Source organism: Trachurus japonicus, chromosome 21, assembly GCF_045865225.1.
Source record: "Trachurus japonicus isolate A0001 chromosome 21, Traja_1.0".
Lineage (NCBI taxonomy): Eukaryota > Metazoa > Chordata > Actinopteri > Carangiformes > Carangidae > Trachurus > Trachurus japonicus.
The window spans coordinates 35203770-35228938 of NC_140927.1; the positions used below are offsets into that span (position 1 = coordinate 35203770).

Below are 25169 nucleotides of genomic sequence, written 5' to 3' on the forward strand. Positions count from 1 at the left end.
CAGCTTCAAGTCACAACTTACGACTTTGTAGCGTTCCAGGCAACCCACTCGTGTTTTTCCGACCTGTTTTACCTGTGAAAGTCACTATAACGGCCACTCGTAACTTCTGACCCGTGAACTCGTACCAGATTGAACTGGTACGACTTCACAGGTCGGAAAAACACCAGTTACGAGTTGCCTTGAATGCACCATAACAGTCCTCGTCCCTACGTCACCACATTCACGGCGTCCCTTGGCTGCACACACAGCCCTGCATGCCGTTCTCTCTCCTCATTGGATAAAAACTGTAGGATACGATAAATGTTTTCTCCTGGGCTCAGAGCAGAGCAGAGTGACTGACAGACCCGTGTTTCAGACCAAACACTCTATGTAAGTGATTGCTGTCGGAAGATATAACTATTTAAGACTTATATTAACACAAATATATCGCTTACTTCTGCTTTAAAGTCAGAGGTTGGAAGACGATCACATACCGTCGTAGTTCCCACCATAAACGGAGATTCAGCTGCGTTATTCTCATGACTCGCCACGAAACTGAAAGTAAAGAAACGCTGGTCGGCTCGCCCAGCATTTCCACCACCACTAATAATAACAAAATAGCGATAGAGACAAAACGATATAGTTATCTAAAATGGGCCCTTTTTTAATTATTATTTATTTATTCCACATTGGTTCAGAAAAATCTCATTACAAATCAACAATACATAAGTGGGGTTTTTCCTCCTCCCATCCCACCCGATGTCTCCCCCACAAACAAAACTACCAAACAAATTTACAAAACAAACAGAAACATAAATTTAAAAAAAGTAAATATAAATAAAATAATAATAATAATAATAATAGCAATCATAATAATAACAATATGTATAATAGTTCTTAAAAAAAGGGCCCATTAACAAGTGTGGGTAACGTAGATTCATCCACATTAGCGTGAGACTTTTTTATAACCTAATAGAAACTCCTCGTTGTCCCTTTAACTAAGAACAAATATTGACTAAAATGTTCTTGTTTCAATGAACAAAGGAAATAGTGTGACAGTTGTACCTTGTAACCATCCTTCACGTGTCCCATCAAGGCCAGTTTGATGTCCTCCACCCTGACTCCTCTTCCAGTCTCGTCCTCCACACCCATGACATCATTGAAAACAAAAGGGTAGAAGTTCCCTCTGTCTCCTTTCTGGATTTGATAGATTTCATACTGAAAGACACATGAATAAAATGTGACAGATTAATGATTATGGTCTTTGTAGTTTCATTGTCCTGTTGCTTCCTTGAAAAAATACATTACTGGATGAACACAGGTGTTAAAGGCAAGGCAATTGTATTGTATAGCCCATTTTTACAGTTTGTCTCAAAGGGCTTTACACAGCGGGGAGCATACATCAGTCCGACTGCCCATAAGTCCGACGGCTCATTTCTCCGACTACCCATTCTACGGTGTTAAGGTTAGGTTTAGGGTAAGGTTAAGGGTTAGGGCTACTTAACTCTGAGAAATGGGAGTTCGGACTAATGGATGCAAAAATAAATAAATGTATGGTCGGAGAAATGGGTAGTCGGACGGACGTCATGCGCCCTTACACAGCATCATAACATTTTGACTGTCTGGAACTGGACTCGTCTTTATTAGTGGAAAAGGGTGTGCTTTTTGTTAGTTTTTTCACACCGAGCAGCTGTTCTTAGTGTATCAGGGCAAATCTGATTAGTAACCTCCTCCCGAACTAGTTCTGCGACACTGGGGCGGCAGTGGCTCAGGTGGTAGAGCGGGTTGTGCAATGATCAGAGGGGTGGCGGTTCGAATCCCGCTCTGTCCCGGTTGCTGCCGCAGTGTCCTTGGGCAAGACACCTTACCCACCTTGCTCCTGATGGGTCGTGGTTCGCGCCTTGCATGGCAGCTTCCGCCGTCAGTGTGTGAATGTGTGTGTGAATGGGTGAATGTGATGTACTGTAAAGCGCTTTGGGTATCGTTTCAGGTAGAAAAGCGCTATATAAATACAAGACCATTTACCATTTCTGCTCAGTCCGTGGAGTTCTGTTTGTGCTACCATACTGTATATTCTGCCACTGTGAGCTTGGACCTCCCGGACCAAAACATCATTTTTTTCCTGGAAAATGTTTGGCCGTCTGGCATCAGTGTCAAAATATAGAGCTCTTATATTGTGGCGTAGCGCAGTCGTAATTTAATCTGCAGAGGAGTGGAACGGAAGGATTTTGTGTTGAGTGGGGAACGGCTATTTCTTTATTTTTAAGTATATTTTTGGGCTTTTCATGCCTTTATTGATAGAACAGTTGAGAGAGAAAGGAAACATGGAGGCAGAGAGAGGGGGAATGACATACAGGAAAGGGCTGCCTGATGCGGGATTTGAACTTGGGGCTGCCTGCACTGAGGACTGTTAGCCTCTACATGGGGCGCCTGCTTAACCTTCTGCGCCAGTCGATGCCCCGAGTGGCTATTTTTTTTAAAGGGGACATATTATGCTCACTTCTGCTTCTTGACATGGAACCTTGATGTCTAAAAGTAACGTTAGTAACAACCAACAGATTGAGCACAGCTGGGTTCTCTACACACCAGTTTCACAGCCCTGCTCTAAACGGGAGCGTGCCTATGTTCCCACAGCCCTATGTTCCCTCAGCCCTATGTTCCCTCTGGGCTCTCTCTACCTATCTGGCCTGTCTAGCCTCTACCGGGTCTTTTTACTAAACTTAAAGCAGAAGTAAGTGATATATTTGTGTTAATATAAGTCTTAAATAGTTATATCTTCCGACAGCAATCACTTCTATAGAGTGTTTGGACTGAAACACGGGTCTGTCAGTCACTCTGCTCTGCTCTGAGCCCAGGAGAAAACTTTTATCGTATCCTACAGTTTTTATCCAATGAGGAGAGAGAACGGCATGCAGGGCTGTGTGTGCAGCCAAGGGACGCCGTGAATGTGGTGAGGTAGGGACGAGGACTGTTATGGTGCGTTCAAGGAAACTCGTATTTTTCCGACCGTGAAGTGGTACCAGTTTGATCTGGTACGAGTTCACGGGTCAGAAGTTACGAGTGGCCGTTATAGTGACTTTCACCGGTAAAACAGGTCGGAGAAACACGAGTGGGTTGCCTGGAACGCTACAAAGTCGTAAGTTGTGACTTGAAGCTGTAATTTACGATTTCAAAAGCCTGCCTGGAACGCAGCATTAGCGAAAACGACCAGACCACTTCTGCTTCATTGCCTAAACCCAATCAATGGTGGGACCAAAGGGCTGAGGACATAGTTATTTTCAGTAACAACAAAAGTTAGAAATGTGGGAACATAGGAATGACCCCCTCTAAACGAGTCTTTGCTCTGGTAACTGAGGTAACCATGGTAACCATGGGAGCGAGGGCTTGAATATTCAAATCAGCTTGTGATGTAATAAGCCAGGTGATATTAAAACAGCTCGTTAAGAGACACATTTTCTGACTATGGCAGTTACAAAATGTTGACGTAGTTGTCAAAACTTACATTTTAGGGGTGAGGAGGCACTCTGGATACGCAAATAAACATACTAAAGCAATGAAAAAGTGAGTTTTGCATAATATGTCCCCCTAGGTGGAGAGGAGCCTTATCTCACGCTCCAATTCTGCTCCGGTCACTCATACCCCACCCAGAATGCATCTTTGCACCGGCGCGCTGTAAAGCCGCATTATGTAATAATCTGCCACATTTTGTAATAAAAATCTTGAACGCAGTATGTAATAAACTTTGCCACATTTTGTAATAAGTTGTTACATTTTGCGTCACTTATTACAAATTGCGGGTGTTGCAAGAAAATGTAATAATTTGGTGCATTATGTAATAAACCACCAACACTCGCCAATGCGTGGCACAATAGCCTATGAATATCTACATGGACTGGACCATGGACTCCCAATTAGGGATGCACATTTAGAATTTTTTTTTTGACTGTTAACCGACGCCCATTAACCGAATGAATCGCTTGCGGGGGTGATCGCTTTTTTTTTGTTGTTGTTGTTAAACATGCACATGCTCTGCAACAGCTGATTGCCACATCCACTGAGCTCTGTCTCAGCTGATCGCACTCATATGGAGGTTAGATCATCCAAGTTTTTTTTTGCGCAGCACTGTTATTACAGGTGATGCACATCTGCTGTATGTCTGTGTAGGCTACATTTGTTGTCTGATCTTCCTACATAACTTTTTGCTGGGAAATATGACTGAAGGCACATGGAAGTCTGCATGTGTTGACGCCCCCGTTAGTTCACGATATAAAGCTAATTAAAAAAAAAAACGGTCAAAGTTCTTGTTATCAGTTAAACGGTTAAACATGTGCATCCCTACTCCCAATTGATTTGATTGTTCCTCTTGTTCCTGCCTGTGGAATTATGTGTGTACCGGTACAGCCCTCCATTACGACACACCCCCACTTCGAAACGCCGCTACTCCGACACCCCCCCCCCCGCGCAGCTGTCCAAGGTGCTGAACCGCGTGACGTTGTTTACATTCTGCTTTGTGGCTTGTCTGTGAAACGTGCGCTGCTCAGAGACTGGGCAGATCTGTCCCACTTGCTTTCTCCCCGACTCCGTTGTTGGAGATCTCCACACAGTAATAGAAATACTGGGCAGCGTTTCTCAGTCTATCAAAGCAAAACCTCTGCTACACCTCAAGAGTGCCTTGGGATCTCTCCTTTTTTACTGCACCATATCAGCCATTTCCAGACAGTCAGTTTTATTTCTCGATGGGTTTTATTTATGTTACTGAAAGATGCAGGTCCAGTTACAACAAATGTTAATACCAAGTTGAGTGATCTCTTTGTATGTTGTAACCCAGGTCCCAGATACCTGTTAACCATGACGTCATCATTGTTGTTCTTGCGAGATTTGTGTATATCTCGTGAGAGTTGGTTGAGCCAATCAGAGCTTCCACTAGGCACGTTAGACGGCAGTAGCTGTAGCAGCAGGTCAGACTGAGAGAGTGAATGAACTGAGCGTGGGAGCAGCGGCGTTGTCTGTGGCAGAAAGCCGATCGCTTGATGCATCCACGGCCGCCGATCTGGGTCAAGTCAGTGACTGTGTGCTTGAATGAACAGCGGAATTGGCCAGGTTGCCCTGAGATACTGATGGCGAGCTAGGACTGGAAGGAACCAGACCCATGTGTCTGCTTGAGCAGCAAGACACCAACGATAGCACTTTGTGCTCAACTCCAGGCATCCCCTCACACACACCCTCACCCACACAACCACCAGCCCAATCCCCTTTTCTCCCCCCTTCCCGGACAATACACAACCACCTACCTCATACAGACTCTCTCTCTCTCTCTCCCTCTCTTTTGGGGTGGACGAGAAAAGACTCTTGGGGCTGGCAGCAACTTGCTGCATGGTTTTGATACTGGTGTGATTTACTACTTGTGTGTGTGACTGATCATTGCCTGTTGAATCGAAGTATACTGAACGAGACTTAGTCTATTGATAATTCAATTATTACTATCAAGTTTTTGGCCAGCTGTATATTTTGTATATAACTCTCACCTGTGTACAATACACTTTACTTAATTCAAACTTCCGTTGTCTTTGGTTTTCATTCACATTCTGTACATCAGAGCAATTTAATCCTCCCGCCTTATCTTCTGATTAGCCCATTACCTACTCTATTCACTTAGCACTTGCTACAATGTGGTGGAAAAAAAGAATGAAATCACGTTAAAGGGATAGTTCAACATTTTGGCAAATTGCCATAATCCATATAGCAGTAGGTTCGTTACCTTTGATTGTTGGTGCAAGCTATTTTTAGAATGGCGGAGCAGAGCCGTGAGCTTTCTTGGTTTCCCTCATCAAACTCATCAAATACACAATCCAACAACTCCACAACGCTCTTGTGGACAAGTTGTGACATCTGCACATTTACCACTTATTATCTTATGCTATGAGATAATAACAGAACGTTACCAGACAGAGTTTTTTTAGACGTAAATGCAGAGGCTGCTTGCTGAAGGAATGCGCATCAGCGGTTTTGCATGAATTTCCCTCTAAAACAACTCTGTGTGGTAATGTTGTGTTATTATCTCAGCGTGGTGAATGTGCAGCTCACAACTTGTCCACCAGAGCGTTGTGGAGTTGTTGAATTGTGTATTTGATGAGTTTGATGAGGGAAACCAAGAAATCCCATGAGCCTCCGTAGCTCTAAAAAATCTAAAAATAGCTTGCACCGACAATTAAAGGTAAGGAACCTACTGCTATGACTATAGGGGTTATAGCAATGGGCCAATTTGCCACAATGTTGAACTATTCCTTTAAACAAGTACCTTTCTAGTGTGACTCTGTGACTCAGAGGTCATAGCATTGGCTTCAGCTGCAATGGTCATTCTCCTCCTTAAGGTGTTGCTGATAGAGTTGATGAAGCTGGACTTTCCAGCGCCAACTGGTCCATAGAGCAAAACTCTGAGATGTTTGATCCCATCGAGTTCAGGTTTATAATCCCTCACATAATCAAAATCCTGTTGGTTGTTTCTGTTAAAAAATTGAGAATAAAATGTCAGTAATAGCTGTGCTCTGAGCTTAGTTACAGTTTTATTGTGGCACAATTAGGGCTGGGACTCGATTAAAAAAATTAATCAAATTAATTAGAGGCTTTGTAATTAATTAATCGCAATTAATCGCATTTTAATCGCATATAAATATTTGACCTGAGAACAGTGAGAAGCATTTTTTTTTTCACATGGATTTAAGTATACCATTGAATGACTGAATACATAAGCTTAAGCATTCAAGGTGGTACTTAAAGCAGAAGTAAGTGATATATTTGTGTTAATCTAAGTCTTAAATAGTTGTATCTTCCGACAGCAATCACTTCTATAGAGTGTTTGGTCTGAAACACGGGTCTGTCAGTCACTCTGCTCTGCTCTGAGCCCAGGAGAAAACATTTATCGTATCCTACAGTTTTTATCCAATGAGGAGAGAGAACGGCATGCAGGGCTGTGTGTGCAGCCAAGGAACGCCGTGAATGTGGCGACGTAGGGACGAGGACTGTTATGGTGCGTTCAAGGAAACTCGTGTTTTTCCGACCTGTGAAGTCGTACCAGTTCAATCTGGTACGAGTTCACCGGTCGGAAGTTACGAGTGGCCGTTATAGTGACTTTCACCGGTAAAACAGGTCGGAAAAACACGAGTGTGTTGCCTGGAACGCTACAAAGTCGTAAGTTGTGACTTGAAGCTGTAATTTACGATTTCAAAAGCCTGCCTGGAACGCAGCATTAGCCAAAACGACCGGACCACTTACTTCTGCTTTAACCAAGACCAACAGACTAGGGATGCAAATTATCAATTAATTCATTAATGGATATTTGATACATACAGATTAAATGGTCTTTCCTTCCAATACACTATGATGATTACTGTAGTATTTAACTAGGCTACTTAAATCACAGTAGCATAAATTGATTCGTTGAACTCAGCCTGATGTAAACATTAATAAAACTCAGTAACCAATCACACAGCAGCTCCATGTTGTCCCTGTGTGATGTTCAGGGACAGGTCAGGACAGTCTGAAGACAGACAGCTCTGAGGGTGAAGTCCTATCATAATGAGCTGCACCTGTGACAGTGACAGGTCATAGATATAGCGCTGCAGCTGAGCAATTAGCACGATATAGCGCATTTAGCATGCGCCCGTGTCTGTGTATCTATGTGCAGGCAGAGATCAGAGATGGTGTTAATAACCATGCTAGTGTTTCACCAGCTCTCATCTCTGCCAGTCAGCCTCTCAAACTGCCGCCTCTCTCGCGTGCGGGCGCACCGCACGTAGACACACGTGAGAAAAAAAAAAAAAAAAAAATTGAAAAAAATTTAAATAAGTGCGATTAAAATGCGTTAATTTTTTTTAACGCGTTAATTTTTGTGTAATTAATTAATCGTAATTAATGCGTTAAAGTCCCGGCCCTAGGCACAATGTTTGGCGAATCACAGCCAACGATTAGTTCAACAGCTGCTCTACCTCAGCCCACTGCTGCATCCCGGGACAAGGGAACAACATAGGACAGAACGACCAGAATACATGATAGAATAATACATTAATTCAGATTTAAAATCAGAATAAACCAGCCAATTTACTAAGGAATTTAATTCAGAATAATCATTTTCATTTGGAATTAGGTGTTTACAAGGTCTTTTTAAAGCGGAATTAATTTTTATTTAGAATTAAATTTTTATTCGAAATTAAAGCTCTCATGTAAATGTTAATGTGGCCAGTGTGACTTGATGATGGCGCTAGAGGAAACATCAGAGGTCACTGCAGTTACTACAGATCATCCTGAGGGGAACATGAATGTCGGAACCACATTTCATCACAATCCAACAAATACATGAGATATTTTGGTTCAGTGTTGATGAGCAGAGAAACACAACAGAACTACGGTGTCCCCATGTGGACAATTTACATGTACTCACCCCCAGGGTACTTTCCTCCAAGGCTCTCTGAAAGCTGAAAAGAAAACAGGATCAGTTATTTAGTGTCAGGCAGGAGTGTTGTTGTCATGAGATTAATGTTCTATTATTGATTTGATCACTTACTGGGAGAAGGAGGAGGAGGAGGGGTCCGAGGTCCTACAGAGGTAAAGACACAGAATTATTAGAGGAAACAGAAGAGGGCATTTAATTATTCCTGATAGTTTAATCCAATCATCAACAGAAATGGTTACACACTAGGGCTGGGACGATATACTTTTCTCCCGATTCGATTCTTCTATGATTTTTTGGATGGCGATTCGATTTAAATTGCGATTCTACGATATTGACGATTCTCTCGATTTTTAGTCTTTAGCATTTTAACATTTATCTGCACACAAACACTGTAGGAGCCTATAAATTAACATACTCCATTATAAAGTGAACTTAAACTCTTTTCAAAACCTGTACTCTCTGTATGTAAAAAGGGCGAACAAATGCACATTGCACAATATTTTAAAAAATTAAAAAAAAAAAACAATTCAAAGTTTATTTATTTTTATTTTTTTAAAATCGATTTTTGAAAAAAAAAATCGATTTAAAAATTGTCAAAAAAAGATATCGCGATATTTATGTGAATCGATTTTTTTCTCTCACCCCTATTACACACAGTATTACAAAGAGGATGGTGTAGAACAGCTGTATATGAAAAGTATACTGAGGCGTATGACATCTCCCTGAAGCCTGATCCACGAGTAAGTGTTTTGGGGGCTACACTTAATAAGGCTGTAATGCCTGTGCCCCATGTGCCTAAGTGCCTTTGCTTCATAAGTATTGCCAACATGATATGTTTGGATGTCTGACAAAGACTAAAGCATTTTTCTTTTAGCAATTTGATATCATTTGTCAGTAACACTACATTTTACGGCCCACGTCTTAGAGTGTAATTACCACTCACTTACCACCGATTTAACACCAACTTCCACAGACGTACAGTATAACTCCCGCTCACTTCCGGCACGTATTTTTAGTTTTTCAGCCGTGTTAAAAGTCATTTATAATTTGTAATCATTTCCGCCATGGAGAGAATGGACAGAGAGCTGGATGGACGAAGGGACAGAATGACATTTGATCCAATGCATACAATGACAGCATGTGTGTTCATCTCTCTCACGCTCTGTTTAGATGAATAAACACAAATCACTACAGTCATATCGTGACGAACAGGCAGCAGCTGCAACGACAATCACACACCTATAATGTGTGTGTGTGTGTGTGTGTGTGTGTGTGTGCCGCCCATGATCCAGTGCATTAAAGCAGATATCAGTGGAATGTTTTTGTTAATATAAGTCCTAAATAGTCCTATTTTCCGTCAGCAATCACTTACATGAAGTATTTCAGCCTAAACACGAGTCTCTCCGTCACTCTGCTCTGCTGTAACCCGAGGAGAAAATTTTCCTTGTGGGATACAAGTGTTATCCAATGAGGGGAGAGAACGGCATGAAGGGCTGTGTGTGCAGCCAAGGGATGCGCGTGAATGTGGTGACGTAGCACGAGGACCAATTGATGCCTGACAAGGGCGGGGGCTGCTAACTCATGGTGCGTTCAAGGAAACTCGTACTTTGTGTTTTTCCTTCCTGTGAAGTCATACCAGTTCGATCTGGTACGAGTTCACGGGTCGGAAGTTACGAGTGGCCGTTATAGGGAACTTTCACAGACAACAGGACGGTAAAAACACGAGCTACGGGTTACCTGGAACGCTACCAAGTCGTAGTTGTGACTTGAAGCTGTAACTTACGGTTTCAAAAGCCTGCCTTGAACACAGCATTAGCCGAAACGGCCGTGCCACTGATATCTGCTTTAATAGAGAGCTCAGGTGGGACACACGGATCTAAACGCTCTGACCACTGACCAGAGGGATCAAAGACAGGTGAAGGCAGCGGTGACGTGTCTCAGTCCGGGACCGGGACTGAGAGACGGAGCTGAGCAGCCAGGTGAGAGGAGAGGAGAGGAGAGTAGAGGAGAGGAGCGCACTGCAGGACAGATGTGCCCCGTGCGTAACGGCGCGTAAAAGACTTTTAACATGGCTGAAAAACTATTACAGAATTACCCAGACGTGAGGAAATGCAGAGATGTAAGATCACGGGGCTCTGACAGGTATCAAATCAATAAACGCATACGTTTTGGCAAAGTTGTATCAGTTAGTACATGGTTTTCAGACGTGGTGAATAAAGACGCAAAAACAGCCACCGCAATCTCTTCCTGGTTTGGTAAATCACATTGCACAGGCTGAATAAATCGATTTGCATCTACTCCTCCCAGTATTCTGCACGTTCTGGCTGAAACGCCCATATTTACATATTCATCAAGGCAAACACGCTAAATGGATTGCACGTGCTATTTTGCCCGTTTGAGAGACGCAATCCTCGGTGCGTCCGGTTAGTAGATCAGGTTCCACATGTGTTTGCGCGTGCAATCACGTTTGCACACGTTTTAATACACGCAAACCTTTAGTAAATCCGGCCCTAAGACGCGGGCCATATTATGTAGTGTGACCCATTTGTCCACATGTTATTACAGAGCCAAGCCACTTGCAATCTGTTGGACATACTGAGAATTTTGTTTATACAGTGATTGTATTGGGGTGGGTTGTGAGGCTGAAAAGACAACCTGTAGTAGATAATGAACAGAATTAATGTAAATATTGATTTGTTTACTCACTGGGAGGAGGATGATGATGATGATGATGATGATGTTCCTCAACAATGCCTAAGTAAGTAAGACAGATAGAATCATTTCAAGAGGCAGAAGACATTTATTCTATTTCCTGAAGTTAAATCATTTTTTTTGGTCCATTTGTTCAGAGCATGGTCACAAAAAATCTTGCGTGAACTGCACTGATGTGTCGGATCGGATCCTGTTAATTTACTATGACCAAACTAATGTTTTGTTTCAAGGTGCTCCAGTTCAGTATCTGTATGTTTAATATCCAAACCCTAATTTCTCTTAGTGATGAAACAACATTAGACATTAGATCTCAGTGCTGCACAAACAATAGAGAAAAACTCATCATCATGAAAAAAGTTAAACTTACGTGACGGTTTCTGTCCCATGACTATGAAAGGAGAAATACATTTTACATTTTTTTATTTAATTGAAATCATGTCATTCTGATTATTAGATAAATCATTGTTTCACATTTAGACCTCTATATAAATTATAGATTTTACCTTGAATAGGATTAGGAATAGCTAAAGTCTATGTCTCACGGTAATCTGTGATTATAATGATGATAGAGAGTTCTTACCTTGACAGGTGACAGAGCAGAGAGCAGCATCCAGTTATCCTGCTGAACCAAGTCCTTTATGTAGCTACTGATTTAGTTTCACTTTCATCTTCCATGAGCTTTATGAGAAGACCATCTGACCATTGCTTCATAAACACACCACACCTAGATGTTACAGTATATGTTACTTATCTACTCAGGAGATTTACACAACAACACCTGCAACCTCTGACCCTGGCTGAACACAGATTAAACACTTATACCACAATTCTGAAATGGGGTCCTATAATATGCAAGTCCCATAAACTTTTATATTTTGTCACATGAACAGTTACACATTGACTTTGACTTTGTCCTGTTTGAAACTGCTGAGTGTGATTTCTAAGTAAGAGGGATAAATCATGGAGTGGGTGCTGAAAGCATCAGGGAGTGGAGCTACAGAGCTGTTTCTCATATCACTGGTGGACGTCACATGGTCCATAAATGTGAAGACAAGTGAAAGTGTGAGGTAAAGAGCTCTGTGTCGTTCAGCCTCCTCACTGGACTCTGTGCTGCAGATTCACCACAGTCAAGGTAAGGATCCTGATTATTAACAGTCTCTGTTTGGCCTTGTTTACATGAGGTGGGGGCGGTTTTTATCTCTTTCCTCTTTTGTTCCACTTTGAACAACATTAGTAAAATTATTCTGTTCACACAAACATCACCAGAACTTTTCTTTAATTGTAAATATAGAGCTTCTTCAGATAAACAGAGCACAGCCATGTTGTTTCAATGAATAATGAGTGTTAAGTTGCAGTTCGTTAGCAGCTACAGTAGCTTCTTTGTAACACCAGTCAGTAGACAAAGCCACAAACCTTTGACTTTTTTAACAATAATGATGTTAAATGCTTCTGAGAGAACACTAGGATAGCCCCACACTTTCACCCAATCCACAGTCTGTGTGTGTGTGCGTGCATGCGTGCGTGTGTGTGTGTAACTGAATTCTTTATTTTCATGTTTCAGATGGCAGAAAATAACAAAGGGCTGGTCGAACTCAAATCCTTCCGTGTTGATTCTAACCTTTGTAAAGGTGTGTACTAACTGTTTATGGGTAATGTGTTTATAATTAATTGCCAATCTCAGAAAAGAACAAAATGCTGGAGGAACTCAATCCTATGATGTTCAACCTGACCTTTTCAATCATTCACTATTAATAATGCCACAACTTATTTTTTCTCTACAGCTGCTGAAACTTTGCTAGAATATTATCAGCAGCACTCAGGTGACAAGGAGCGGATCAAATTCTTTGACTATGTCAGAAAACGCTTAAGTGAGCCAGGTGAGTTCATCACTGAAGACATGCACACTCTCTCTTCTGACTGATCATCAGATTTCTGTGGAGGCAGCCCACACTGTATCACAGTTTTATTTCATTTATTATGTTATGAAGTTTATCAACCAGAGTAAATAAAAACTCCTGAATGATGCTTTCTGTTTCTCTGCAGTAAATCACAGGACACCTCCAGAGTCTGGTTATGAAGGTGGGTGAGAGTCTCGGCTGATGTAAATCATGTAAATCTGCTGCTGCTTCACTGTTTCCCTCCTTCGTGTTTTGTAGGAAGGATGAGCAGAATGATGAGGACAGTGAAGGTCCATACCATCACTACAGGGAAAACCTTTGGTGCTGATGAAGCTCTGATGAAACAGGTGGAAACTCGTAGGCAGCTTCAGGTGGAGAAGACAAACTTACAGGAAGCTGCATTGGTTGTTCTCTTCTGTCCAATCGGCTCTCGTGTTGGGTCAGATGTGGAGGCAGCCATGATGCGGGTGTCAGGTAACACACACACCTGTTTTCAGCTTGGTCATATTCTGATAACTGTGTTTGTCATTGTATATCTATAATCTATACCAGGGGTAGGCAACCTTTGTGACATGGAGTGCCAATTAGAAATTTTCTTGTCAATGAGTGTGCCACTACAATAAAACAATGTGACACAAAATACAAAAACAACATACCCGACCCAGTTATGTTGTTTTTGTATGGATAGATAAAATCATAAAATATATATAGCCCTAATCATATTTTGAAGATATTTTCCCGTTATTCACAACACTGCTTTTCAGAAACTTGGCCTGTTAAAACATATTGCAGTGGGAGGAAAATGCTGAAACAGAGACTACAGTGCATCCAGAATATCACTCAGAATGAAACAGTCACAACATTTCACAGACCTGGCTGGACAATCTGGACACTGAATGACAAACAAGCAGCCAAACATTTAACAGCTGTGTAGTTGTGTTGCAGTGTCATCGTCAGGTTTATTGATAACAGAACAGCTGGGGTGAGAACGTGAGGCTGAGGGAGAGGAGATTGAAAGGGGACACGTAGCTCATCGGTACGGTAACAGTGCGACTGGCCCGACAATAAAGCAGCGGCGGCGTTAATGACGCAGCGTCAGGCCGCTCACCGTCCGTCACTGAAACACTTGATTGAATCTCTGATTAAATACGCCAAGCTGCGGGCGTCTCGCATGCCCCGCTGCAGCGACCCTGGGTTCGATTCCACCAGTGACGTGCGGTGACCTCTAGGACAGGGGAGGCAGGTGATCACAGACGACGGGAGGACGGGGGTATTCGGCAAATCAGCTTATCACACAAGAAAGTCACAACAAACAGCCTATCCGTGCGAACCATTGTGCAAAACCTAAGTCTTAAAATGTGTGCGTTGCAACACCTTCTCATCACAATCCACGCCATCTAACATTACAGTAACTTACACAGATCAGCTGTTATTAAAACACAACTCATCAATAACAGGATCGCAACAATGGACCGACCACCGCTCACATTACACAACAAAGGTTTACAACAGATATGACAGATGGTGTGTGTGTGTGTGTGTGTGTGTGTGTGTGTGTGTGTGTGTGAGAGAGAGAGAAAGAGGGGAGGAGAAAGTAACTACGTCAAAGCTGCTAGCTGTTAGCTACCGTAGCTCAGGCGTCGGTCTCCCGTCAGGTAAAAGCTGCCGTTTATTCCTCAAATGACGCTCATTAAGTTGTTGAGCTCCGGTACAGTTATCCATCACTGCTGTTGAATTAGCTGCTAAACTGCTGGACGCTAAAATCGAGGGGGCCATTTGTGTGTTTACAATTCATCAAAGCAACGTGAACGTACGTGCAGCTCACGTTTAGTAGAGTTATGCCAAGGGAGGCAGCGTAGCCTCTGCCTCCCTTGTCTCGCTTTTCATAGCAATAGATGTTGTTACAGACAAGAAAACAGTTTACAACAGAGAATGTGGGAAACGTGGAAATGTTAACAACAGCTGAAGAAGGAAGCTTCTGGTGGGCAAGGGAGGCAGGGAGAACAGGCCAGCTCAATGGGAGGACTGGATGGCAGACTGGTCGGGGCGATACAGGCGGCGGTTGGTGCAGAGAGATGGAGCTCCGATGGATCTGCAGAAACACAGAGAAAGTGCGAGACACCAAGGCCAAACTACCTGAACCAGCCCTAACTAAAAGCCCTGTCATAAATCAAGGTCTTAAAGCAGATAACAGCGGCACGGCCGTTTCGGCTAATGCTGTGTTCAAGGCAGGCTTTTGAAACCGTAAGTTACAGCTTCAAGTCACAACTACGACTTGGTAGCGTTCCAGGTAACCCGTAGCTCGTGTTTTTACCGTCCTGTTGTCTGTGAAAGTTCCCTATAACGGCCACTCGTAACTTCCGACCCGTGAACTCGTACCAGCTCGAACTGGTATGACTTCACAGGAAGGAAAAACACAAAGTACGAGTTTCCTTGAACGCACCATGAGTTAGCAGCCCCCGCCCTTGTCAGGCATCAATTGGTCCTCGTGCTACGTCACCACATTCACGCGCATCCCTTGGCTGCACACACAGCCCTTCATGCCGTTCTCTCCCCTCATTGGATAACACTTGTATCCCACAAGGAAAATTTTCTCCTCGGGTTACAGCAGAGCAGAGTGACGGAGAGACTCGTGTTTAGGCTGAAATACTTCATGTAAGTGATTGCTGACGGAAAATAGGACTATTTAGGACTTATATTAACAAAAACATTCCACTGATATCTGCTTTAAGTCTAGACTTAAATGTAGTTAGAGTGTCTGCCTCTTTGACCCATGGAGAGAGCTGGTTCCACAGTAAAGGAGCCCGGTAACTGAAGGCTCTACCTCCCAGTCTGTTTTTAGAGATACTGGGAGTCACTAACAGACCTGCGTTCTGGGAGCGGAGTGCTCTGGTAGGACAGTAAGGAATGATTAGTTCTTTCAGATAGGTTGGAGCTTTATCATTAAGAGCCTTATAAGTCAGCAGAAGGATTTTGAAGTCTATTCTAAATCCTACAGGAAGCCAGTGGAGAGAAGCTAAGGTGGGAGAGATGTGTTCTCTCTTCCTAACTCCTGTCAAAACCCTTGCTGCGGCATTCTGGACCAGCTGGAGACTCTTTAGAGAGTTTTTCGGACATCCTGACAGGAGAGAGTTGCAGTAGTCTAGCCTAGAAGTGATAAATGCATGCACCAGTTTCTCAGCATCTTAGTTTGAGCTGTACCAGGGAGCCATTCTTTTCTGGTTGATAATCTTCTTTTTCAGGGGGGCTACAGCATGAAGTGTCCCAAGGAGTGCTGCTGCAGTGCTATCCACAAGATAGTCCACCTGCATGGGGGTGAAATCAGCATAACTGCCCATTATATTGTTACAAGATATGGCAGCAAGCTCTGCTGGACTAAGCTCTTTAAATCTAGAAACAGCACTGTCAGATAAACATCTACTGTAGCGGGATTTTTTCCCAGGTAGGATAAAATTTGTTATAGTAAATTGTATCTGAGTAGGTGAAATGGTACTCGGATGCCGCCCAAGCCGAGTGGGTACTCGAGTACTCGGATACCGGCTACAGCCCTATCACCTACTATACAGTCCCTCCAGGAATTCGCGATGTTGCAATCGCAACAATTAATGCAAATTCAACCAATTTTTGCGATCTTGCAATTTTGTACAATCACCGCAACTTTTCCACAAATTGGACCAATCGTCGGTGCTTTCTAGGGGTGTGCATTGGCACTGCCCTCACGATTCGATTCGATTACGATTCAGCAGGTAACGATTCGATTCGATTCGATTCAATTCGCCGATGCATTGCGATGCATTGCAATGCATCAAAATTCTACTGCACACAACACGGCAAATTTTTCATCAGTCATGAGATATTGAACAACAGATTTTATCGGCTGCTATGTGTGTATTATCACTCTCCTGTATCTTTGACAAAATGTCATTAAATAAAATAAAATTGAATGGTACAGGGTATTGGATATGGGATTTTTAAACCTGAAAAAGAAAACATAAATCACTTCTAGGGCTGCCCCCAAAAATTAGCCGACCAAAATTTCATTGGTCGATTGGTCGCAGGAAAAAACAAACAAACCTTTGGAGCCGTGTCTTGTCAACATCAACTCAAAATCAATATGACTGAACTATATGAAAGACTACGGGGCTTTTATTTTGAAGGGCCAGATACAGGAAGTCCTGACACTTTTTGTTGTTGTTATTTTTTTTACACGGCACGGAGGTCTCTCTCTCTCTCTGCATCAGAGACCCCCCAGCCTGAGCTCAGTCACTCCCCCTCCTCTACTGTGTTTATTGGTGATAAACGGGCATACTACCTGTAGTAACGGTAAAACTACTGCCTGTAGTAACGGTAAAACCCGACCGGCTTGTTGAGTCTCGGACCCGACACGGCCGGACTCAGGAGCGTTAATTAATTAATTCTCAACCCGACCACGGGTGAAAAATAAAAAAAGGAAAAAGAAAGCCAGCGGCGACACTGCTACTGCTGGTGCTGCCCCTTAGCATGTAGCTACAGGCATGTCACGCGCCTCCCCCGGAGGTAATTGAAACTTCACAACTTTATTTGAGGCCAGAAAATAAACAGTGACATAATCGATTATGGCACGTTGCCGCATCGATGCTGAATCGTGCATGTCCCGCATTGCAATGCATCGCCGAATCCATTATTGTTGACACCCCTAGTGCTTTCCGCGAGAGTGCGAGTCTGGACGGAGCGGTGGTTGAAAGTGATGGTACAGACACACCAACTCTGGTGGCAACGGATTGCCGAGCGCACCGGCGAGTGGGCGGTTCTGTGTGACGTACTGCAGAGCTTGAGTTTAGCTCTGCTGTTTCCAACATGGCGGCCGGGTCACAAACGATCTCATTTTACAGTTAAACAACACACTAAAGTATGTTTCTGAAAACATTTGAGGCGGGAAATGTGTAGTGCAGTAACAGAATCTTGATTCATATTTGATCAACACTGCCTAGTTTGATAGTTTGAACGAAGTTTCTGAGCCGGCCGCATTGCTCACCGTAAGTCTCGAGGAGGAGTCAGCCTAACCAGTTGCCTATGATTCATTTTGCCCAGAAATAATCCATATAAATTCACAGATGCTCTCAGTCTGTACCTGTGAATTAGTCCATCACAGCACAGAGACTGATCAATCTTTCATGTGTTTCCACTTCAGTTCTCTTCATCATAATTAATAATAATCAACAACAGAAAAACCCTCTGAGGTCTGTAGTTGTTAGTTAATGAGTAGAGCCTCCTGCTCTCCATGATTCTCCAACAGTAACCTCCATCTCACACTTCTCTCACTTTCTCCGGTGTCCACAGGTGATAGGAGAGTCATTCTGGTGATGATGCATCACACCAGAGATGTCGACTACTCAACATCAGGGACAAACTGGTCTGAAACTTATCGACAGATCATCATGGACGTTGATGTTCTCTTCCACGAGACCACACCTGGATTATTGAGATGTCAAAGAAACGAGAATGCAGTCTCTAAAATAGAGGACTGGTTATGGGAACACAGTGATAGGGCTGCTGGTGGTAGTGTTGTTGTTGGTGGTGGTAAGGATAGGGGTCGTGGTGAGTACAGGGGTCGTGGTGAGGATAGGGGTTGTGGTGAGGATACCTATCCTGGTGAGTATAGGGGTTGTGGTGAGGATACCTATCCTGGTGAGGATAGGGGTTGTGGTGAGGATACCTATCCTGGTGAGGATAGGGGTTGTGGTGAGGATAGGGGTCGTGGTAAGGATAGTAGTGGATGTAAGCCCTCTTAACCAGAGCCTGTTTGCTTGCTTCTAGCAGCTCTGATGATCTTTATCTGTAGCGTCCATAAAATCAATTGTAAACAGTCAGATTTAATTAATGAATTTATTAATATTGTTATGCTAACTGTGAATGCTCTACCTTAAAGGATCATAGGGCAGGACGGCCAGGACGTGAAAAGTGGACGTGTCCGGGCAAAATAAGACGTTTGTCCACCTCCCTGATAACGTTGTTAAAGTTATAACGTCGGCTTTTAACCTCCAGCTGCGGCTAACGGCTAATAATAAGACAGTAGTGATGAAGGAGAGGGTGTGTAAGTTAGTGACCTGCCTGCTGCTGTGTGCGTGTGTGAAGGGAGGGGGAGAGAGAGTGGGCGGGGGTAGATAGGTGATAGATGATTTCTAGTATGGCTTTTAACAGGGCTTTCAGTTGTGCTGGGTCGTTTGCTGGCGGGCGTAGAGCTTCCCAAACAGTAATCTGGATCCACCGCAGTTGCCCTCATGTATCCATTCCATAGAACCATTCGAAGGCAGTCGTGGACGCGCTGACGTCAGGTCCGCCGGCCAGCGCGCGAAATTCACCCTCTGAATTGCAGCGCATTATGCAGCACAGACCCCGTTCAAGGCAATGGAGAGATAGGCAGGTGGGCTCGTTCTTTTTGGTTTTGAACGCTTCCTCACCCATTATTATTTAACAAAACATAAAACGCATGTGTATTTTCTCGCAAATCCTGCCCTATGATCCTTTAAATTAAATGTTTGTTTAAATAGATCACTATGTTGCTAAAGTCATGTTAACATGCGATTAAAACCCTTCAAAAAGATATTTTGAAATGAAAATGTCTCTGAGTAAATGATCTGCTGAAATAAAAGTGGTAAAACAAAATTCCACAATGACTTGAGTTTAAATAATTTCATCTAATTTTACACCACATTGTGTCATTTCTATGCCTTTAAGTATTTTTTGTTTAATTAGATGTCAAACAATTCAAACCCTGATCTCTGACATACACTACTCACAAAATGTTAGGGATATTCGACTTTTGGGTGAAATTTATGGAAATGTAAAAAAAAAAAATCATACACTGATAATATAAAATGAAAGTAGGGCATTTTAGTAGAAGTATGAAACGGTCATTCCATCATCTAACAATATTCATGGGTATACTGCAACAAAAAATGTCAGTAAATCTGACATCTCAGTAATTTATCATATGGCCAAATGACGTCCATGTTTCTTTTTTATGACTATTAAGTCTGATAAAGCTTGTTTGATTCTGTCATATACTACTGGTTGTGTTCAGTGAAAGTCCAAACATTCTTCAGATGCAGCACAGTTACATTTATTCTTTGGTGTGAGCGCATATTGTCCAGCTCCATTTCTTCCAATTTCCCATTAAAGGACAATTCCGGGCGAATTCAACTCTGGGGTGTATTTTCATATCATTTTAGGTCTAAAAGAATGAATCTGAAGATTTTCAGTTTAATGTCTCCTGTTTTGCGGTAGTTGCATCTGTCCCCGCGTCCCCACGGCAGCAATGAATGGGAGTGGATGTAAGTTCTGCTGTTTAGGCTGTTTCCAGCCCTCAAAGCCGCAATTTTTTTCCACAGACAGCGTCAGATGGCTACTCAAACATGCACCGAGAAGTTTATTTACTTCAAGCAAGCCGACATGTTTGTAAAACTAGATCTAATTCAAAGTCTCCCGGAGTCTCGCGCGAGCCCGAAGTTGCAGTGCTGGTGTATTCAGGCGCAGTCGGAGCTACCGCTTGTGTCATAAACACAGGAATATCAACTCTTTACTTGCTTGAAGTGTACATTTTTTTCCACAGACAGCGTCAGGTGGCTACTCAAACATGCGCCGAGAAGTTTTTTTTACTTGAAGCAAGTAAAGAGTTGATATTCCTGTGTTTATGACACAAACGGTAGCTTTTCCCACTGCATGTGAACACACCGCGCACGGCAACTGGGTCTCGCGCGAGACTCCGGGAGACTTTGAATTAGATCTAGTTTTACAAACATGTCGGCTTGCTTGAAGTAAATAAACTTCTCGGTGCATGTTTGAGTCTCCATCTGACGCTGTCTGTGGAAAAAAATTGCGGCTTTGAGGGCTGGAAACAGCCTAAACAGCGGAACTTACATCCACTCCCATTCATTGCTGCCGTGGGGACGCGGGGACAGATGCAACTACCGCAAAACAGGAGCGATTAAACTGAAAATCTTCAGATTCCTTCTTTTAGACCTAAAATGATATGAAAATACACCCCAGAGTTGAATTCGCCCGGCTTTGTCCTTTAATAAACAAATTAACAAACAAAACTCCAGCATAACAAGCATCTTAGCACCGGTGCTCAAAAGCCCTTTGCCCTTCCGGGTCAAACACCTGACTACAAGAATGACGTTGCTTCCTATAGGCACCTGAGCTCCTAGATGACCGAACAGCAACAATCCAGCACACACACAGAGTAAATTACACTTTTAAATCAGAAGATCACAACACATTTAGCTCCTGTAGTGACTCTCAGTCTCTCTGTTCAACCTGCTGATGATACTCTGTGACACTCTAAGCTGAGTGGCAACTTCCCTCTGAGAACATCCCATTTGAATCCTCAACATGGCTAGGTACTGTTGATGGATTGTTATACGGGTGGTCTGGTCTGATGATGTCAGAATGTGAACAGCATGATGAAGAGAACAGCATGTTATGTTGTAACAGTTGGATATGTGCATTCAAAAGTTTAGGTCAAATTCGGTTAATCTGTAAAGGTTATTTTAGGTGCATTCTGAAATTTCATCCCAAAGCCCAATATCCCTAACTTTTTATGAGCAGTGTATTTTCTAACCCATCACTCAAGCTAGACTCCTTAAGGACTGTGCTGCCCAGCTGGCTGTGCCTCTCCGTACCATCTTCAACCTGAGCCTGCAGTCATGTAGGATCCCTCTTCTCTGGAAGACCTTGTGCCTGGTGCCGGTTCCCAAAGTGGCGAGGCCAGCAGGAATCAGTGACTACAGACCAGTAGCCCTGACTTCTCATATTATGAAGACTCTGGAGAGACTACTACTTCGTCACCTTCAACCTCAAGTACAGCATTCTGTGGACCCCTTGCAGTTTGCATACCGGGAGAACATTGGGGTGGACGATGCAATCATCTACATGTTGATTTACTCTTACCTGGATGAACCTGGGCGATATGTGAGACTGCTGTTTCTAGACTTTTCCAGTGCCTTTGACACAATTCAACCTAGTATTCTGAGAGGAAAGCTGGAGAAGATGGGTGTAGATCCAACCATCATCTTGTGGGTCTATAACTATCTTACAGAGCGGCCACAGTATGTGAGGCTGGGGAATTGCATGTCAGACACAGTGGTGAGCAGTGTAGGAGTACCACAAGGTACTGTGCTCTCACCTTACCTCTTCACACTTTTCACTGCAGATTTCACATCCACATCTGAATCTTGCCATGTTCAGAAGTACTCTGACGACACGGCCATAGTGGCATGTGTGAAGAAGGGACAGGAAGATGAATACAGGGACCTGGTGGGGGCGTTCACAGACTGGTGCAACAAGAACAACTTGTTGCTTAATACATCAAAGACCAAAGAAATGATTATTGACTTTGGCAGGTCCAAAAGATCCTTACAGCCTGTGACTGTGGATGGGGTGGACATTGAGAGGGTTCAGTCATACAAGTACCTTGGAGTACACCTTGATGACAGGCTGGACTGGTCCGTACACACAAATTATGTGTACAAAAAGACACAAAGCAGGCTCTTCTTTTTAAGAAGACTCAGGTCTTTTGATGTCTGTAATGTAATGTTGCGTATGTTTTATCAGTCTGTCATTGCAAGTGTTACATTCTTTGCTATTGTCTGCTGGGGTAACAACATCAAGGTCAGGGACAGGAACAGACTAGACAGGCTCATCAAAAAATGTAGCTCTGTGATGGGGGAGGGAGCGGAGCTGGTAGAGGCTGTGGTTAAGTGGAGGATGGGGTGTAAGTTGAAGACCATCCTGGGTGACCCCCAACACCCTCTACACAAAACCCTCTCAGGTCAGAGGAGCAGCCGAAGCAAAAGGCTCATCTCCCTGACCTGCAGAACTGAAAGATTTAAGAGATCATTTGTTCCTGCTGCAATCGTTTTATGTAACACTTGTTAAAATGTTTTTTGTGTTCATCTTTTTTGTCATTGTTGTGTGAGCTACTGGACTAACTTGAATTTCCCTGCTAGGGATGAATAAAGTATTCTCTACTCTACTCTACTCTACTCTACAACATTTACACTAAATATTGATCATGCTGTAATACAGTTTTAAATGTAACCCTTAGAATATGGGTCTACTTGTAGTGCTTCATTTTCATATTATCACAATACGATGATATACTCAAGCCATAGGTTCTGCTGTACCATAACAAAAAAATAGCAAGTGGTCTCTGGCGCAACTTCACCAATCCACAAGGTGCATGGAGAGTGAAAACACAGTGGAGAATGTTCAAAGGAGCTCCAGCAAAAGTTGTAATATGGAAAAACAACTTTATTTGACCGACGCGTTTCGGCTTGTGGCCTTCATCAGGGTCATAGAGAAACACATTAAACACATCATTTAAATAGACACAGCTGAAAAAGATTTTCATGTATTTGACCAATCCCCTGCATACGTCTCAACCAATGGGGAGTTGGTGCTGATTAGTGAGTTGGAAGCACCTGTGACATATACACCAATTAGCACTGGTATGGCAAGCACCTCATTTGGTCATGGACCAGAGAGCAGTGAGGTGATCACATGAGGTGGTCCACAGCACCACACACACAAAACCAATCAAATATACAGTAAACACATTCATGCATTAAAAGTGATCAGCAGAAAAAAAACAGCAAAGCATTGAACATTAAAAAAGGAAAACGATTATAAAAAAAATAATAATAATAACAATAAAGTACAGGGTGATTAAATTGTTTAATATTTTTGGTGAATTGACAGTTTATGCAGGTACCACACCTAAAGTTACCTTGAAGGTGATTTATTGCAAGTCTGCTGTTTGTGACTTTAGGCTGGTATGCTTTGACTATTCTGTCCTTTATATTTCTTCCTCTTTTAAAAGTGACCCTGATGAAGGTCACAAGCCGAAACGCGTCGGTCAAATAAATTTGTTTTTCCATATTACAAGTGTTGTTGGACCTCCTTTGAACATTCTCCATAACAAAGAAATGCCATGGTTTGGTTTGAAAATCCTAAAAGTCATGGTATATCACAACCTTAAAAACTATAGAAATCTGTTAGAAATATGTAAAAACTGACATAAAATGACATATTTGATTTGTAAATCTTAAAAAATTATAGTATATTACAACCTTACAAAAAAAGTATTATACCCATATATTATATTACAAGGCGGTTGCTAACAAGTTGCTCCATACGACTACAAACCCTGTGGGGGACATTACAGTAAACATCAAAGATCAGCTCCTTCTCCCAGTTCCAATAGATGACTGAGTTGAGACAGGATCACACTTTGAACTACACTCTCTTTTAAAAGCTGACATGAGTCTAACAGACGGTGCTGTTGTGTGAAGGATTCAGACCTTTTGTCTATGCCATCATATGCCACTCAGAACAAAATATTCAAGAGCTCAGACATTGAAAAATATAATCAAAGAGTCTTTAAAAAAATAACAGTTAGGATTATTAAACAATGACACAGAGGTTTGTGTACTATATTAATGTGAGGCAAACAGTGAATAAACTATTAGAATCTGAATTATGGAATAACTCAGTGGCACTACAGACTAATGAAATAAACACATGATTTATGAAAGACATCAGTGAAGTCCAACAAGTTAAACTAGAGATTAAAAATTCAGGATTTCTGAAGCTATTCTCTTCCAGGATGTTTTAAAAAAAATCACCTCTCCCCTTGGCTATACAGAACTCATCAAGTTATTGGTTCAATACTGATCACATGCCCCATGTGTTATTGTGTGAAGAGAAGGACCTAAAACCACCTTGTTTAGGTCATGACATATTGGAGAATGTCGTATCCTGTAATGTTGCACTGTACTAGACATATTTCATGTAATAAATGAAAAAAAAAGTTTACATATTTACTCCTTCAGTACCAGTGTATCATTCAGTGTAAGTACAAATAATCTGATGCTCTCACAAATCCATGTGTTGTCACTGTGGGGTCCAAACTTTCCAGTCAAAGCCATTCAGAACTGGAACTGGAACTTTGTTAGGTTTGTTCTTCTATTTCATTGATGATAACTTGCAGAATGGAGGGCTGTTAACTCTCCATCTTAATGATATTGGTATTTTCAGGGTCACAGCTTCACAGTATAAACCAAGAGAATTTGGAATCAAGGAAGTTTTAT

At 42.5% G+C, this 25169-nt stretch overlaps 1 protein-coding gene across 1 annotated transcript in view; it reads right to left on the minus strand.

Moving 5' to 3' along the window:
* LOC146965698 (interferon-induced protein 44-like) overlaps positions 1 to 14211 on the minus strand; it is a 38384-nt gene extending 24173 nt beyond the window's left edge. Inside the window, exons 1-4 of the mRNA XM_085765093.1 lie at positions 14147 to 14211; positions 8540 to 8572; positions 8417 to 8450; positions 1045 to 1197 (exon numbers count right to left, since the gene is read on the minus strand). Of these exons, the coding sequence (XP_085621219.1) occupies positions 1045 to 1197; positions 8417 to 8450; positions 8540 to 8572; positions 14147 to 14211 (285 nt within the window). The remainder of the gene's footprint in view (positions 1 to 1044; positions 1198 to 8416; positions 8451 to 8539; positions 8573 to 14146) is intronic.
* Positions 14212 to 25169: the final 10958 nt, after the last annotated feature.